The 17727-nt window shown below is 42.4% G+C and overlaps 1 protein-coding gene across 5 annotated transcripts in view; it reads left to right on the forward strand.

Annotated features, from left to right (window-relative positions):
* The first annotated feature begins 2222 nt into the window (after window positions 1–2222).
* Window positions 2223–17727, forward strand: part of BOD1L1 (biorientation of chromosomes in cell division 1 like 1) — a 33547-nt gene continuing 18042 nt past the window's right edge. The window contains exons 1-10 of one of the 5 annotated variants that reach the window (XR_010304028.1): window positions 2223–2786; window positions 3279–3403; window positions 4639–4829; window positions 6023–6628; window positions 7106–7255; window positions 8444–8613; window positions 9765–9888; window positions 10231–10378; window positions 10990–11065; window positions 11412–17433. Coding sequence is in view for 4 of the 5 variants with exons in the window: in XM_064151434.1 (XP_064007504.1) it covers window positions 2583–2786; window positions 3279–3403; window positions 4639–4829; window positions 6023–6628; window positions 7106–7255; window positions 8444–8613; window positions 9765–9888; window positions 10231–10378; window positions 10990–11065; window positions 11412–17433 (7816 nt within the window). In the remaining variant the exon portion in view is untranslated. Of the gene's footprint in view, window positions 3181–3278; window positions 3404–4638; window positions 4830–6022; window positions 6629–7105; window positions 7256–8443; window positions 8614–9764; window positions 9889–10230; window positions 10379–10989; window positions 11066–11411; window positions 17434–17727 lie in introns of all 5 variants that reach the window. The other 4 variants (XM_064151434.1, XM_064151432.1, XM_064151431.1 and 1 more) reach the window with 4 other exon arrangements.

Consider the following 17727-nt stretch of genomic DNA (forward strand, 5'->3'; position numbering starts at 1 on the left):
GAGAGTCTGTCGGAGTCTGTGTCTCTCTCCGGCTTCTGCTCAGACCTGTATTAACTAACAACTAACCATTCTGCTTCTAACCCCCTTTCTGATCCTTCTAACTCACCCTGCACATAAGGCAGACTCTGGGATAAAGTAGAAGGGTGGAAAGAAGGTGGAAGGGTGGTTGGGAGCCCCTTCTAGGGACTCTGGTTTCTGGAAGGGGTGTTGTGTTTCTGTATTACCTTTAACTTGTATATTTCTGTATATAGCTGTAAATATTTGTAATATATTGTAAATATCTGCTGTATATTGTGCTAAACTGTGAATATAAACCTTCATTCCTTATCTTCCATCTGCCTGAGTCTAGCCTTGGTGATTTCATTGTGTGGGGGGGGTGGGGGAAAGTAACTTTCAAACCATCACACCTTTACAGGATTTTCCTGTAAGGTAATCTACAGTTAGACCCAGACAATGAAGAAAAAGATTTTCAGCCAACATGTAGGGTGAAGATATTTGATACATAAGGTAGCTGGCAATCATTTGCATGACATATGGGACGGTAGATGATTTAGAGCACAGAACAATCTTTTATATTCAGCTGTTGAATCAGACTATGGACTGCTTGTTGCAGTAGCTTTAGACCACTGGGCATAACTTATTCCTGATAGCCCTTAATTTCCAAGTTATTAATGGATTCCAGCTCTCTAGTACATATCCTTGACCCTGCATTCATTAAAGGCCACAGATATTCTAGGTTCTTCATGATATCTTATATGTGTATGTCATATTCATCTGTAAGGCAGGTATCTTGATCATGCTGTTAAAAAAGGAATTATTTTTTCCTCATTTTCTTCACATGCCTTGATTTGGGAACACACACAAGAGCAAACAAACATTTGAAAAGCCAAAACCCAGGCAGCTGCAGTGCCTTTTCGTGGCACAACATTTTGAAAATGTCACTTCCTAGTAAAGTCTGGAATTTTCATTCATTATCACAGTAAGTCACACACTAGTTCTAAAATTAATAGATGCCTTTATTAATAGGACAACAACCACTTATGCCCTCCCGTGCGTACTGCTACATGATCGGCAGTCGGCAGTGAGGAAACTTAACAGACACTGGGTAACATATCTGGATTTGCCAGTAGAGGCTGTGCTAGGCTACAAGCTGCAGATTGCCTGCTCCTCTTACATCTGATCACAGGATGCCAGAGGTTGGAAGGAACCCAAAGAGATCATTGAGTCCAACCTCCCTGCCAGAGCAGGACCATACAACATAGGGCAGGCCACAAAGGAACACATCCAGACAGGCCTTGAAAGTCTCCATAGAAGGAGGCTCCACAGCCTCTCTGGGGAGCTTGTTCCAGTGCTCTTACAATAAAGAGGTTCCCCTTTATGTTGAGGTGGAACATCCTGTGCTGCAGCTTACGTCCACTGCACCTTGTCCTATCCCAGGGAGCAAGTGAGCAGAGCCTGTCCCCCCACTCCTGACCCCCAGCCCTCAGCTATTTATAAACCTTTATTAAATCCTCTCTCAGGCTTTTCTTCTCCAGACTAAGCAGCCCCAGGGCCCTCAGCCTCTCGTCATAAGGCAGTGCTCCAGTCCCTTCATCATCCTCGTAGCCCTCTGCTGGACCCTCTTGAGCAAAGCCCTGTCTCTCTTAAATGGGTCTTTTTATACTTCTTGGTGGTGCTGAGGGCCCTGCTATAGCACCAGACACGGTAGTATTAACTATTGGTTGCATGTAGTATCTTTAAGCTCTTTTCCGATAGAAATGATTCTACAGGATCCCACGGAACGGCCTAAGCCTTCACTTGGGCTCACGGCAGCAGTGACCCCTGAAGCTGAGGAAGGTACACCGAGGGGGTCGTGCGTGCAGGGTTCGTTAGCAGCGAGTACCAGCGCCTCGCCGCCCCGCAAAAGCCCTTCGGGCACGCACCCCAGCAGGCCCTCCGCCGGCCCCGCCCCCAGGCCCCGCCCCGCGCCTCCGGGAGGAAGGGCGCGGCGCTGCCCCCACCATGATGGCGGCCAGCGCAGGAAGGGGCGGGGCGCGGGGCGCAGGGCGGAGCTGCGGGGGCACAGCCGGGGAGTGCGGCAGCGGCGCGGCGCCGGGGCGGCCGGGAGCCCCAGCGCTGCCCGCAGCGCCCAGCCGGGGCCGCGCTGCACGCAGGAAGGGGGGGGGCACGGGCTGCCGGTGAGGCGGGTAGGGGCCAAGGGTCGCGGCGGTTGTCCCTCTCCGCGCCGCGAGCCCCCCCCCCCCCCCCCCTTCCCCTTCCTTCCCTTAACCTCCGCCGCTGCCGCCGCCGGGCCGAGGCCCCACTGAAGCGGGCCGCAAGCGGCTCCGCCCCCACCGTGTCCTTAAAGGGCCCGCGGCTGCTGCGCGCGGCTCCGCCAGTGCCCGCCTGGCGCCGATGGCGCCGCTCTCGGCGGCGTCGTCCCTGCTTCCCTTCTGGCCGCCTGCCGCTTCCTCCCTCCGTTCCCTTTCGCTTCCGGGGTCAGTGCTGCCGCGGCCGCTGCTCGGTAACAAGCCCCGTCCCGGGGTCTGGCCGGGAAAGCCGGCAGCCGCGCGCAGCGCAGGCTGCGCCGTCCCGCTGCCTTTATGGCCAGCAACCCCCCGCAGCAGCCACCGCCGCCACCCCCGCCGCCGCCCCCTCAGCAGCCTCCGCCGCTGCCGGGTGCTGGGGCCGCCGTGGGGGGCGGTGCGGCCGAGCCCGAGCTAGTCTCCATGATCGTCAACCACCTCAAGAGACAGGGGCTTTTCGACCAGTTTCGCCGCGACTGCCTGGCCGACGTGGACACCAAGGTGGGGGCGGGCGGGCCTGGCTGCCGGCGCCTCAGGGGAGTCCCGGCGCCCCGCCGGTGGCTTGCCGCGGGCTCCGAGCCGTCGGGGAAGGCTGGGCCTGTCCGAGACCGGCGAGGCCCGGCCCGGACCAGGAGCGGCGGTCTCTTGAGGGGGAACATGGCCCACGTTCGGGGACGGGGAGCGGCCGGCTGGGCCCGCGTAGGCCTCCGACTGGGCCCGCTGTCCGAGGACGCTACTCGGCGTCCCGTGGGGCAAAGCCGGAGACCTTGTTTTCAGAGGGAAGCGTGGGCTGGCCGGCGGCACTAACGCCTGGTTTCATGGAGTGTTTCTAGTGACATAGGCTTGTTTAACATGCTGTGATCTCTGCGAGCGAGAGGGAGCAGCTGCACGTTCAGTGAGTTGAGGGGTGCAGTGGGTCCTCCAGCTCGGCCTCTGGGAGGTTAGCTGCTTATCGAAACCTTCCTGTCCAACCTCTCTGTTGTTGTTTTGTAGCCCGCCTACCAGAATCTGAGACAACGCGTTGACAACTTTGTTTCCAATCATTTGGCCACTCATACTTGGAGTCCCCATCTCAACAAGAACCAGCTGAGAAATAACATTAGGCAGCAGGTTCTCAAGTAAGTGGCAGCTCTGGGGTTTCTCTAAACGTTGTCATGTACTACAACAGGTGATGGAGGCTTTTTAGATCGTTTGTAAAGTGTACCTCTTCAAAGAAACTTCTGAAGAAGCTTGCTCGATTGTTGTTTTTAGTGTTTAATGCATGGTGTTATTTCAACCTGCCATCAGCATTAGTCAGACAGCAAATATTATTTTGTGTGATCCAAACTCATTCAGAGGTTGAAAGCTCATCTCTGGCTTGAGAAGTCTGTCTTTAAAGTTTCTACTAAAAGAATTAATTGCACTTACCAGGTTTTGAGCTAAGGAAAACTAAAAGCATTTGACAAGCAAAGCTCTGCAGCATACAAAGCCAAATTCAGAAACAAACTGACTGTCCATCTGGCTAGAAGACAAAAAAGTTGTTTTTCATAACTGCTGTTACATCAAAATTATCAAACACTTACCTGTTGTTACATTATTTCATGTGGACTGTTCTAGTTTTTTCCTTTTCAAAGCTTAAGTCGTAGGTATTAGGAAGCTTCTTCAAAGAAGCGTAAGTCTGTTCACTAAACTGGGTCAAACAGGGCATTTAGGAATAAACTTATTCATGCTATAGTGGTACTGTTGAACTGAGGAGCTGTTCTGTTTTGGAGGAGGGGTCTGGTGATTCTTTGGAGGTTTTTTTTGTTCTTGGGAGACTGTATGTTCCACAAAAGATCACAAAGGTCTAGAGAGAACCTATAGATAAAAAGGTCTTTACTGCTGTTCATTTAGTTTTACTTTGGTGTTCTGTAAAGTTGCAGAACCTTCAGCTGCACTGGCCAGTAAGTAACTTAGGCTGGTGATGACTGGCTGAGTAGTTGTTTGTCCTTCATGCCTTCTGCAGTTCATCTGTTTTATGCCTTGGGAATTGATATCATCAAGTTGTTTAATTTTTTCAACAAGTGTTGCTTTCACAGTTAGATAACGTTTACAGGCATAACCAATAATGACATAATAGGCTGTTGTGTTAATTGCATGTGATTGGGCTGCTTTCTTACTCTGACTTTGTTTTTTATTACTTGATAAGCATAGAGAGAGCTGATGATATACAGGCATCTGGTTAAATTTGTAGCTGCAACATTACCCAGAAACTGTTAATGCTTTCACTTATGGGTCTTGAGCCTGTTCATGTCACACCTAAATGAGGATATTTCATTGAGATGTTCTTGAAAAGTAATTGTTCTTATTAGTTATTCATGTAACTTTGTTCCAGGTCTGGGATGTTGGAGTCTGGAATTGACAGAATAATTTCTCAGGTTGTGGACCCAAAGATCAACCACACATTTCGACCTCAGGTGGAAAAAGCTGTCCATGAATTTTTAGCCACATTGAATCACAAAGAGGAGGCAGGCCCCAGTACAGCTCCAAGTGAGGAGAAAGCAGATGTTTCTATTACAGTACAAGGTATTCTACCATTTCTCTGAGCATTCTATTAACAAAATATTTTATAGAGAGCAGTTTAGCTGCTTTAGAGAGAGAGTAGTTTAGCTTCTAGCACAGAATTGTTAGTATTGGTATGAACAAGCTGAGCCCAGGGCAGCATGCCATGATACTTGTCTCTTACTGTATGTATAAAGGTAAAAGGCAAGAGAAACCATGTCACACTCGCTTCTGCTTGAGATTACAAGGGATTGGTTTACTGTAGGAAAAAAAGTTGGTCTCAGGGTTTAAGTATTAGAAGATCAGACAAGACAGATCTAAAGTGTGATTCAATTTTTTTAATGAATTAGTAAACCAGAAGAAAAGTTCCCTATGACACAGACAGTTACCTGTCTTAATGCGTCTGCTGTGTGCTGTGAAATTTGAATAGCTGTAGTTTTGTCAGGAGCTTCAGCTGTGCTGTAAATCAGCTAGTCTTTGGTTTGTTTACAAACACAGCGTTTTTTCATTATGGTTTTCATTTTTGTTGCCTGATAGCAACTTCTAAACACTCCTGCAGGTAGTTGTCCATTCCTTCTCTTCCTAAGAAACTCCACAGCAGTCCATCTCTTTGTAACCAGACCCTTTATTTAAATTCTAGCCCTTTCCCTGTGAGGCCCACTTCCTTTAAAGAAAGTGGGTTAACAAGCCAGCTGCAGTTCTTAGCTCTAGTCCAGTTAACCCTTTCTCATCTATCTTGAGAGTTGCTTCAAAGAGAGTGGTGAAGTGATAAGGTATTTCTGATAGTCCTATTGTTATGTAATTAATATACTGAGATAATTTTCTGTGTCACGGAGATACCAGAGGTATGAAATACAAACTTTCTGCTGTGGTAATCTGTGTTGTGCTGCTTCAGAGTTGTCATCTCATTTGGGATGATGGTGAAGTTAAAGACTGTGTGCAGAACATCCTTTCCATAGGCATGCTTTCCAAGTTGATCTCGGGAGCAGTGGCATGTGGCAGAGCAGAATGCATCTCCAGAATTGAGAGTGGGATTACTGCAGGAATGCAACTTCTTGACTTTTTTTAAATGAACTCTTGAACTGCAAAATTGGTTAATTTTACTGATTTTTAAATGGAGTAGTTATTTGTTTTTGTTTTGCTTGCTTAACATTCTGTCTGAACAGAATTAGAGAAACTAAGATGAACTGAAACTATTTTCTTCCTTACTATTCAAGGTGTCTCTGCTACAACTTCTAGTGGGAACGTAGCTAATGATGCAATGTCAATTTTGGAAACAATAACTTCTCTTAACCAAGAAGCACATGCTGCCAGGGCTTCGTCAGAGAACTTAAATCCCAAGAACAATGACAGAGTTGCAAGAAGACTCTCATCACAGCAGAGCGTGGATGGTAGCGGTGATAGAGAGAAAAATGCAGAGGACTTGTCAGACAGAGAGAAAGCAATGTGTGATCCTTCCGGAGAAGGGACTGAAACATTTGCAAGGTGTGAAGATTTAAGTGAACTTTCCTACCACAGTGAAGAAATAAGACATTCAACAAAGGATGCTAATAATTTGTCTTTCACAAGTAAAGAAAATCAACATGAAAGTGAAGATCAAAAGAGTAAATTGTTATTAGATAAATGGGACAAGAAAACAGACAGTGGAGAAAGAAGAAAAGAAAAGAAGGAAAAACTTGACAGGAGGTCTGACCATTCAAAGAAAAGCGATGATGCTGCAAAGTCAAAAGAAGAAAAGCAGTCAAGAGAGTTGGAACCCCTGAAACAGTTAGCTCCAGAGAAAAATAACAATAGACATAAAACAACTGAAAACACTAAAGAAGGTATGGTGCTGGCATTGATCTTCCTTAAAGTAATGGTTTGGGCTGTTTAAGCACATTCATGAGTTGAATCAGGAGTATATTTGGAATGTAGATTCTCTGCTTATTCTGGCAAATCCTGGTTAAATCTGTTCAGCTAGCCACAGGTAAGCCTTGATTCATCTTCCTGAAGTACACTGAAACTGGTTGAGCTTTGGTTCCTCAAGTGTGTGATCACTTGTCTTACTTCCTCTGGCAAGTTCTCTCAGCGATCCTAGTCTATATTTACTGTTTCTAGTTGTATCTCAGAGTGGTTTCTGTTTTGGAGTAAACCAAAACTAGCCTAAGAACGTTTCATTAGTGTTACTTTTTTTTTTTCATATTTCTTGTTCTTATGATCATTTTGGTGTTGAGTGGCAAAATTAGTGTTTTTCAAAGAAGAATTTCTCAAGTTCAGTATGTTGCGTTACAGCCTTTTCTTTCTGTTTTTTCCTTTGCAAGAAAATACATCAATAGATTCAGATATGGATGCACTCAGTGATATCACTGTCAGCTCTGTCCATACCAGTGACCTTTCTTCCTTTGAAGAGGAGAGTGAAGAGGAGACTGTAATTTCTGACAGTACTGAAGAGGGGGAGATCACATCAGATGGTAAAAGACTAAGTAGCAAGAAAGCATATACAACACTTTTGAGTGCATCAAATCAGGAGTTTGAGATTTTGCAGTGTGTTTTGTAGTATTACTGTAATAGTTCGTTCTAAACATTTTATTTGTACTACAATATTTCAAAGATGAGAAAAATGCCTATGTGTGAAGGATATGTCACTTATCCATGGGTTTTCCTCCCTTCCTTCTGCTATGAATTTGGTATAACATTGGAGTGCTTTGTGACCCCAGAATAGTGGTTGTAGTTGAGTTTGCAAACGAGGTTGATTTTGTTGCTTTGAGGTTAAAGGAATTTCCAAATTCTGCCTAGCTGTGGTAGAAGGAACAGGAATAGATTTAGCTTTGAGAATGTGGAGATCTCTTCTTTGGCTGGGTTAGCTTTTTGTGTTGTTCTCTGAAAGCAAACTTTGGATAGTGTTGCTTTTGCAGTTAATAAGACTTTGCACTTTGTAATGTGCAGAGCCTTAGTACCTGTAAGAGTTGTCTCTGATATCCTGCGATCTTTTCTGCTCTAAGAGTATTACTTGGCACTAAATTACTTGTATATTCTCTGGCTTTGGTTTTACCTCTAGGCAGGACAGATTGTGTTCAGTTATGACTAAGTATTTGTAAAGTGAAAAGGAGCCTTAAGCATGTTTCAGAGCTACAAGTAATTTGTATAGTATGGAGCACAAGCAGCTTCACTCAGTTTCTAATTATATTGATAAAACTGAAATGTTTATTCTTACTTCAGCAGGACATGAGTATAGACAGTGTGTTTTGTGTGTGTATTTCAGTAAGCCTGTCTAGTTATTACATACTTAAATGTTGTACAGAAGTTTTTGGTCTAGGGAAGAAGCTTAATTAATACAGAGCAGAAATTAGACTCTAACTTCTTACATGATGATAACTACCAAGTACTATATGTAAAAAAGGCAGTGTGATTACAGGCAAGATTTGTATCCCAGTTTATTCTGGGCTATTTTGTAATTTTTGGGCTGAGTGGTGCTTGCAAACATGAATGTACCTTTCAGATTTTCATAATCTAGTGCTATTTTTCTGATAAATGTGTTTTAACTGTTTTTAGAATAAATTGTAATCCATTTTGAGTAGCTTTTGACTCCTCGAAAGCTATATTGAAAGAACTGCTCTGATTTGTCAATGCATCTCTACACTTTACTAACCTTTCTTCAGATGAGGAGGAGAAAAACAGTCACATTAAGACAAAGCCTCATGTTAATGAGCTGAGTGATGGAAAGGCCAAGCCCATTCGTCATGCCTATGTTCGCAAGCCTTTCCTGTACTCCAAATACTTCAGTGATTCTGATGATGAACGAACTGTAGAGCAGCGCCGTCAGTCTATTGTAAGTGTGGGGATTGTTACTGCTCACATTCTGACTACTTAAAACTCCTCAGCACAGAAATTGCACTTCTTACTTGGTGATGGTTTGTGAGGGAGAGTGTTCTGTTTCTTCTTGCTTCATTTTTTTGTATTTCTCTCCTTGTGTTACATCTGCCCCTTCTTCAGACATCCACCAATATTACATGATCTGCTCTCCAGTGAAGTACTCTGCTTGTAGTAGTTTGAAGCCTTCTTGTGGTGAAACCAACAACACACTTTCCCATCTTTTCCCCTCATTCTAAAATGAACAGTCTTCTGGTGTTGATAGAGCATTTACTAATTACATGCAATGTCTTCACAAAATCACAACAATAAATTGATTCTTTCTCAATTTTGATGAGGAGCGTAAGAACTACTGCACATATTATGACAATTTGGGTGGGAAAAGTAGCATATGTCTACTTGCAACTTGCCTTCAGTGGACTTTTGTGTAGTTCAGGTTTGTCTTGACTGCTGCAGGCTGCTTCATCAAATCATGTCTTTACAGATGTAGTTCATGGTGCCAGTAGTTTGCAGCATGTCTGCAGCCACTGAGAGTGGAAAGAGGTTTAAGTATATTCCCTGCATTCTGTGAAAGAAGGACCAACAGTTCTTTCTTATGTTCTTTCTTTGATTAAATAGATAAGGGGTTATATACAAAAATGTGTGTGTGTATATTAATATAGTTAATATGCAATATGTGTATAATTTAATTAATTTATCTATATGAAATACGCATGTTCTCTGAGGTCTCGTAACCACAATCTGCAGTGTTAAGGGGCAATAAAGCTCTGCAATTCAGTTAGATTCACTTCATGGAAGTTTTGGAGGATTCTGAGAACTACTTATTTCTTGGCTTGTTTTAAGCTACAGTGTTTTGTTTTCTGTGGGCTTTAGACATACACTTACAGTGAAAGAATAGTTTGCCCTAATCGTTTTCCTTATTTTTTGCCCTAATCGTTTTCCTTATTTTTTGCCCTAATCGTTTTCCTTATTTTTTGCCCTAATCGTTTTCCTTATTTTTTGCCCTAATCGTTTTCCTTATTTTTTGCCCTAATCGTTTTCCTTATTTTTTGCCCTAATCGTTTTCCTTATTTTTTGCCCTAATCGTTTTCCTTATTTTTGTATATCAAGGCCAAAGAAAAAGAAGAGAGACTCCTAAGAAGACAGATTAACAGAGAGAGACTTGAAGAAAAACGTAAACAGAAGGCTGCAGAAAAAACAAAATCCCTGAAAAACGGAAGTCAGAATGCTAAAGGTATGTGAACATCAACTCCCAGTGCCCTATTCTCGTATGCTCACTCTGATAACATCCAGCTTGAAATACTGGTAATAGATCTCTAGGCATTTCCCTTAAAACCCCAACATTTCAACAGCAAAGTAACAGAAAAAAAATGCAAATTATTAATACAAAATTCTATATCTTCACTTTTTCATACATCCTTTCACGTATCCTTACATTCTTAAATGCAGTGTATACCTGCATACACTAATACTCTATGCTATATATTAGTTTTCTTTGTACTGCTTTCAGTCATGTTTATAGCTGAAATAGTGGTAAAATGACATGCTTATGTATTGCATCATTTGTGTATTATAGGAAAGAGTGGCTTGAACTTAGAAGAACCTTCATCGAGAAGCCTTGAGTCAAAAGCTGCTGGCACCAGCATTAAGGATGTGCTTAAAGAACAGAAATTTTTAGAAAAAAAAGTAGCCTTGAGCAGAAAAAGAAAAAGAGATTATTCAAGGTATGACTGTTTGTCCAAAAGGGATTATGTTTTTGGATAGTAATTTTTGCCAACTGAAAACGTTCTTTTCAGCTTTGCATTAGTCTTACCCGTTTTGACTATTTTCTCTGAAAATGTTTCTGTGATTTTTATTACTAACAAACATGAATTCCAGGCAGAAAATCAAATTACAGCAGCTCAGACTGGTAATAAGGGCATGAGAAGGAAGGCTTTCAGATATTTGTGCATCTGTCAGTCAAATTTGCCTGGTCTTTAAATTGGCATTTTACAGTGATATGCACACGTGTATGTATGTCTACACATGGATATATATGGGGCAAGGAAATCTCTTACACATTTTGCTGGGACAACTACATACTGATACTCTCATACTGAAATTCTCTGCTTTAAAGCATTGATGTCCAGAGGATAGCCTAGAAGCCAGCACATGATTTTTCAAGAGAAAAGAGCTTGGACAAACTGACTGGTCAAAACTTGTGTGGTGATGTTCTATTTCAGTGTATTTACTGTGCATATCTGTCACTTCTTCAGCTGTAGAATCGGGATGTTTACAAACTAATGTTAGGCTGATGCTTGCTTTTTTTTTTTAATTGACAAAATACCTGTTTCAGGCATACTGAAGACAGCTGCAAAAAGAAATATGAGCCTTCTGAAGAAAATTCTAAAGAAATGCAAAAGACAAATGAGGTATGTGTCATATAAAGAGAAATTTAAGCGTCTTCCTTTTTAACTGTAGTACTACTTATTCACATGTCTGTACAAGACCACTTTGTGTCAGTAATCTGGCAGTGCTATAGTTAATATTTTCTGAGTTCAGTAGCTGCTGGAAGGTAGTTACACAATAGCAGATGGACTGAAAATATAAAGTCTGATTTTCGTATTGACTATATTTTAGGTGAATTCTAATTATACTGAGTGTATTCTCTAGTGTATTTTATTTTTATGGAGAGTTTGTCCTTTTAACAGTTCTGTTCATTCACATAGTGAAGGAGCTGTGGACCATTTGCTTATATATAAAAACTTTCTTTTATAGACTGGTGAGAAAAATTCTTCCAAAGAAATGAAGCACAATCATGGGAAAAGTGAATCCTCCAAACAGCTTAGAAGATTTTCAGAGTCGGTGCATTCAACAGAGGAAAGCAAAAGCGATTTAAAGGCAGAAAAAGAACATAAAAGAAAAACCTCCACCTCCCTTCAGGGTGAAGTAGCACAGCACGACAGTGAAACAAGGGATCCAAAAAGGCAGCCGGATAGAGCAGAAGTCAATAGTGATGAACTACCAAAGCAGAAATCTATATTTAGAAGTGAAAAACACCCCAAGAAAGATAATGATGCAGAAATTCAGCATGTGAGAAGTGCTGCCAAAAAAGAATCCAAGTCTTACAGAGACAAAAACGAAAAGGAAAGAACTGCTTCAGAAGATAAAGTTTCTTTAAAGCACAAATATAAAGGTGACATTATTCACAAATCAACTGAAGATGCTGACATCCATTTGTTTGAGAGAAGTTTGAAAGGAGAGGATGGTGGTCAGAAACATAATCAACAAATAAAGGTTTCAGATGATAAATCTGAAAGAAAAAGTAAACACCGAAGTGAACGGAAAGTATCAGTGACAGGAAAAGATGGGAAAAATATTTCTGAGTCCACCCTAAAAGCTGAGGAGTTGTTGCATAAGGAAGCAAAAAAAGACAGACACCTCTCAACAGAAAAATCGAGAGCAGAATACAAGTCCAAAAGATCCCTGAGTGATTCTAGGCCACAAAAAGATTCCCTAAGTGCCTCAAAGCAGCTTGCTTCTGCGTCACACAAAAGAAGTGAAAGCTACTCAGAAGATAAACATGAAATAGAGCCAGCTAACTCTGATAGTAATTTCAAACAAGAAGATGGTGTTCATAAAGATAGACGAAGATCTAAGAGCCTTATAGAAGACAAGATTTTGTTGAAGTCTAAGTCAAGGAGTCACAGTAAACAATTCAAAGCATCTGAAACAGAATCACAGGAAAATTTAACAAAACAAGAGACTGGTCAGAAACTAGAAAAAGATAAGAGTGCAGAGGAGAATGACTCAGATAAGCAACACAAATCCAAGAATGAAGACAAAGTTTTTGAGGAAAGTAGTGCTGAGTTTGAAATTGTAAGTGGCACACAGTCAACTCAGGGATCACAAAAAGACTTTAGTCACAAAGTAAAGTTACATTCTGGTGAGAAAGGATCTGTAAAAGAGAAATACAGAGGAGATAAAGATTCAAGTAATTCCAAACTAGAAAGAAGGTTCTCTGCTGAAGGACACAAAAATAGAAACCTAAAGCACAGCAACAAGGAAATCAAGAAGAAGGAAGAGCATCTCAGATCAGAAAATAAAAGTGTTAAAGAAATTGACAGTGGGCATGAAAAGGTGTTGAGCATCCCAGTGGCAGTGAGTAAAAGACAAAGTAAGAAGATACCATGTGAAAACAGGAAAGGCAGTATGTCAAACCAGAGTTTACTTGGAGAGGATAAGAAATCAGCTAGCAGTGCTGAAAGCAGCCATGCTCCAGCCCCTCACAGATCAAGTATGAATAATGACTTGCATTCTGGTCACGAGGAAGAGCTGATGGAGCGTGATTTGAAACGAACAAAAGTACAGGTAGCACCTAACACTGAAGGAAAAAACATTCAAAACTCAGTCCAAGCCACAGATGCCAGGTTTACAGCAAGTTCAAATAAGAAACTAAAACACAGCTTGGCAGATCTGGAAGGCTGTGAATCACAGTTTCCACCAACAGCTAAAAAAACTGTTAAACAAGGAGATATCTCTTACAAACAAGTTGGTGCCTTAAACACTTTGTCCAAGCAAGCTTCCATGGATCAAGGATCCAGTAAACAAGGGGCTTACAAAACAAACGTTTTACATGAAACAAATGATAGACTCTTACTGAATGTTCCCAGTAAGAATCAAGCTTCAGAAAATAGCAGAAGACCAAAGAACTTAAAAACTGTGACATATCCTAATTCAGATGATGTTCCTTCAGCAAATAATTCTTCCAGAGAAGATGCTGCTAATGCAAAGTCCATGGATATGGATATCTCAGATTTTACAGATTCTTTTGATAGCATGTCTAAAGAATACCATAATTCAGATAGAACTTCTTCATTGGAAGATACTTCCATTTTGAAGAATGATGCAGCACAGGTTGTACACATGGGACAGCAGGATAGTGTGGTGCTGAATTCTGTCACAAAAGATGATGGTGACAGCACCCCTCCGACAAAGAGTATAGAAAAAGATAACGAGGTGCCCCGATCTGATGAACAAGCAGTAGAAAACAGTGCAGTTTGGTTACATAGTCAAGAAGATTACAGTGAAGCAGAAAAGTCAAAAAGCACTCAGGGAAGGGATTTGAAAATAAAAGAGGAAGACTTGATGACTGACATTACTGAAGGTTGTGGAGATGTAACAACAAAAGAGCTGGGAAAAAAAGGATGTTTGAATACAGATCCCTCCACAAAGGAAGAGAAGAGCACAATGGTGGATAATATGGAAAAGAGTGAAGGGCATGATATTGATGATATGATACAGTCTTCTTCTGTCTTAATGCCTGAAAGAGTTCCTGAGGAAACAGTTGAAGGCTCTTGTATAGCCAGTGAGCAAGAAGGGAATGCTGTGCTTGGCATGGAAGATAAAAATGATAGTAATGCAGTAGGCACCAGTGCAGGAAGTAGTAAACTTAGTTTGTCATGGAGTAGCCTACAAACAGCTCCGAGCACTGTGATAGGAACTAGCACAGAAGAGATCATTGAGAGCACCATAATAGCCACCAGTACAGGACAAGAAAGAGCCGAGGGTGCATCACATTCTGAAAAGGACAGTGATGCTACAACCACTTGCTCAGAAAAAGAAAGTGAGGTGACTGTATTCTGCACAAGCATAGAAGCTGATGAAGGTTTCACAACAGGCACATGGGTGAAAAGCAGTGGGGCTGGCAGTTGCATCACAGGTACAGATGTTGGTGAATGCACTGTTGCTGCAGCTGAAGAAAGTGGTGGTGTCGTCACTGAAGGATTAGCAGAAAGTGAAAGCTTCCTAACAAGTACAGAAAGAGAAGAAAATGAGGACTGTACTGTGGTTAATGCAGAAGAAAGTGGTAAGAACTCAGTCAATGCAAGTGGAATAGAAACTGAAGACAGTGTCAACAGTGCTGGGGCAGAAGAAAAAGATGATGCTGTGACTAGTGCAGGCTCTGAAGAAAAGCGAAAGACCTCAACTTGTGTAGATACAGGCAAATTTGAAAGTTCTGTATCCTGCTTAGGTGAAGTGGAGAGTGATGGAGCTGTAACTAGTGCAGGGACAGAAACAGGTGAAGGGTCAACGAGTGGTGACAGTCCAGGTGAATTTAGGGGCAGTGTGACAGCTGGCCAGGTTAAAGAACATGAAAGTACTGTCACTTGTACAGGTGCAGAAGAAAGAATCCATAACTTCATCATCTGCTCAGTGACTGGAACAGATGCCCAAGGAGAAGGAACTGCAATTGGTGCATGTATTGCAATGGAAGCAAACAACAGTGCTACAACTGGAACTAGTGGTGACAAATCTGAGGATACTATAAATGGTGAAAGTGCAGTGACCAGCACAGGTATAACCCCAGAAGATGATGCTGAAATTTCGGTTGTCTGCACAGGTCTAGAAGACAGCAATGAGGGGTTTGCAGTTTGTTTAGAAGTTGAAAAATGTGAAAGTCTAATGGACAGTACAAGGGCAGAAGAAGAAGCCAGTGTCACTACGGTCAGTGTAGGTCCGTATGATGATGAAGGCTTTGTGACTAGCACTGGTTCAAAAGAAGAGGATGAAGAAGGTGAGGGCATTGTGACCAGTACAGGAAGAGGAAATGAAGAAAATGAGCATGCCCCTACTTGTACAGCAGTAGAAAGTGAAAACGCTCTGATCTGCATAGGTGCTGAAGACAGTGAGAGTTCAATTATCTGCATAGTTGCTGAACAAATGGAAGCTGAGTCAGGAGTGGCTGGCACAAACACAAATAAGCTCACTGTGGACAGCATGATGAGTGCAGAGCAAGAAGCTAATTGTGGCACAAACCACAAAAGTGATAAAGGGATTGTTGAAAGCAGTGTAACCAGTGCAAGTGCTGTGGATGAGGGTGCCTTGACTGCCCACGCAGGAATGCATGAGGGTACCTTGATTGCCTTAGATGCTGAGGAATGTGAGGGTCCCATGACTAGTGCTATGGCTTTGCAAGAGAAGGGTCAGTCTGGTGCTGCAGGTGAACATGAGAACACCATGACTTCCTTTGACAGCAGAGATTCTGATGCCTCTATAAGCAGTGCAGTTCCAAAGGAGGATTCTTTTATTCCTGCTGATGGAGAAGAAAAAGTGAAAGGTGATATCATCTCTACTAGTACAGCAGAAGAAAGTAGGGAAAGCTCTATGATTTTAATGGATACTGAAGACACAGAGGTGCCTATGCCCAGTACAGCTGCAGAGTTCAAAGAGTGTGTGCATACTTTCAGCAATAAGCAGGAGAAAGATGAGTGCACTATGATTTCCACCAGTATTGTGGAAGAATTTGAGGCTCCTATGTCAAGTGCAGGTATTGAATATGATGGTCAGCTCCACTCTGTGAAAGCAGAAGAGATAAATGAGAATGCTATGGTTTCTCTAGATGTGGAAGTGTATGAGGTTCCCATGCCTAGTGAATCCAGTGCTGGAGGAGATGATAATGATGATGAAAGTCACCCATCTGCTAGTGGTAAGGAAGAAAAAGATGAGTGTGCTATGATTTCCACAAGTGTTATGGAAGAACAAGTAATCTTGCTAGCAGATGGAGTCACAGAGGAGACGATTCAACATATGTCAGACACAGAGTCAAAAAATGAAACAGTAATGATCTCTACAAGTACAGCAGAATGTTTTGAAGCTGCAGTGTCTAGTGTAGCTGTGCAAGATGAAAACAATCTCTCTGCTTCAGAAACAGAAGGAAGATATGAAGCTGCTGTGATCACTACAAGCATGACAGAAGAATGTGATATAGTTTTGATCAGTGCAGAACCACAAGCTGGAAGTCAGCTTATTGTAGCAGGAGATGAAGATGCTGTTATCTCTCCAAATGCATCGGAGGAATGTAAGATTGTGGAGACAACTGCAACTGTAGATGAACAGTTTGGACTAGCTGCTTTCAGTGCAGATGCAAAAAACAAAGGTTCCATGATTTTTGTGGGAGAATGTGGGGCTTCTGTGCTGAGAGTTGCCACCAACAGTGATGATGAACATGCTGCTTCGAGTATAGGAGAGAAGAAGGAGGGAGCAGTGATCACTCTGAGTACAATGGAAGAATGTGATAGTCTCTTCACCTTTACAGTCATAGAAGAAAGTCAACTTGCTGCTGAGACTACAGAAGGAAAAGACAAAAGTGAGGAGATGTTTGTTACTGCTAACCAGGCTGAATGTATCTTATCAACTGCAGGGCCAGAAGAAAACAGTAGTTCTTTGGTTGTCACTGATGGAGAGAGTGAGACCCATGGCAGCAGTGTGAGGGAAGAACCAGTGGCATCTCAGACCACAGCGAGCAGTGAAATCACAGAAACCGATGAAAATTCAGTGAACCTCATGAGCGTAGATGAAGCCCTTTGCGTGGAGATTAGTACAGAGACTGCTGTGAGTCCAAGTCCTTCCTCAGAGTCCACTGAGGATGATGAGCAAGCTGAAGTTGTTCTGCACGAAGATATTACATCAGAACTCTCTTCTGTGATTTCAGAAGCAGCAGTGGAGAGTGAAATTCTAAGGAATGTAAACCATAAATTTAACTCAGACTTGCTTTTAGAAAGTGACTTTTCTGAACAAAGGACTCCTTTGCCCAGCACACAAGCTCTTTCCTTAGTTTCTGCAAGTGAAGGGTCTGTAAATACCAACCATGGCAAAGTGACAACAGAGGCAGAATTAGGGGAAAAAAGTGACTTGCCTTTGCTATATGGCAGCGATGACAAAACGAACTTGGTCAAAGTAGATGATGATAGTGGAATTAAAGTTACTTTTGAAGAAAGTAACACAGCCTTGAATTCAGGTGAGAATTTCTTTTTGTTAACTCTTCAGTTTGTAAGGTGTTGCAATTTTCAGTAGTTACCATGGAATGATAGAGTGGATTGGGTTCAAAGGGACCTTAAATGTAATGTAGTTCCACCCCCCGTGCTGTGGGGAAGGACACTTTCCACTAGACCACTTGTAGATGCCAGGTTGGGATTTTCTGAGCTGCTTTGCTGCAGACAGGCTTGCTATTGTTTCCTTTGTCTACAGGAAGGGATTACGTTCATGCACTTTGTTCATGAGGTGGTACTAAGAAACAACATCCTAACGTAGC

The sequence above is a fragment of the Pogoniulus pusillus genome, chromosome 11, assembly GCF_015220805.1.
Source record: "Pogoniulus pusillus isolate bPogPus1 chromosome 11, bPogPus1.pri, whole genome shotgun sequence".
Lineage (NCBI taxonomy): Eukaryota > Metazoa > Chordata > Aves > Piciformes > Lybiidae > Pogoniulus > Pogoniulus pusillus.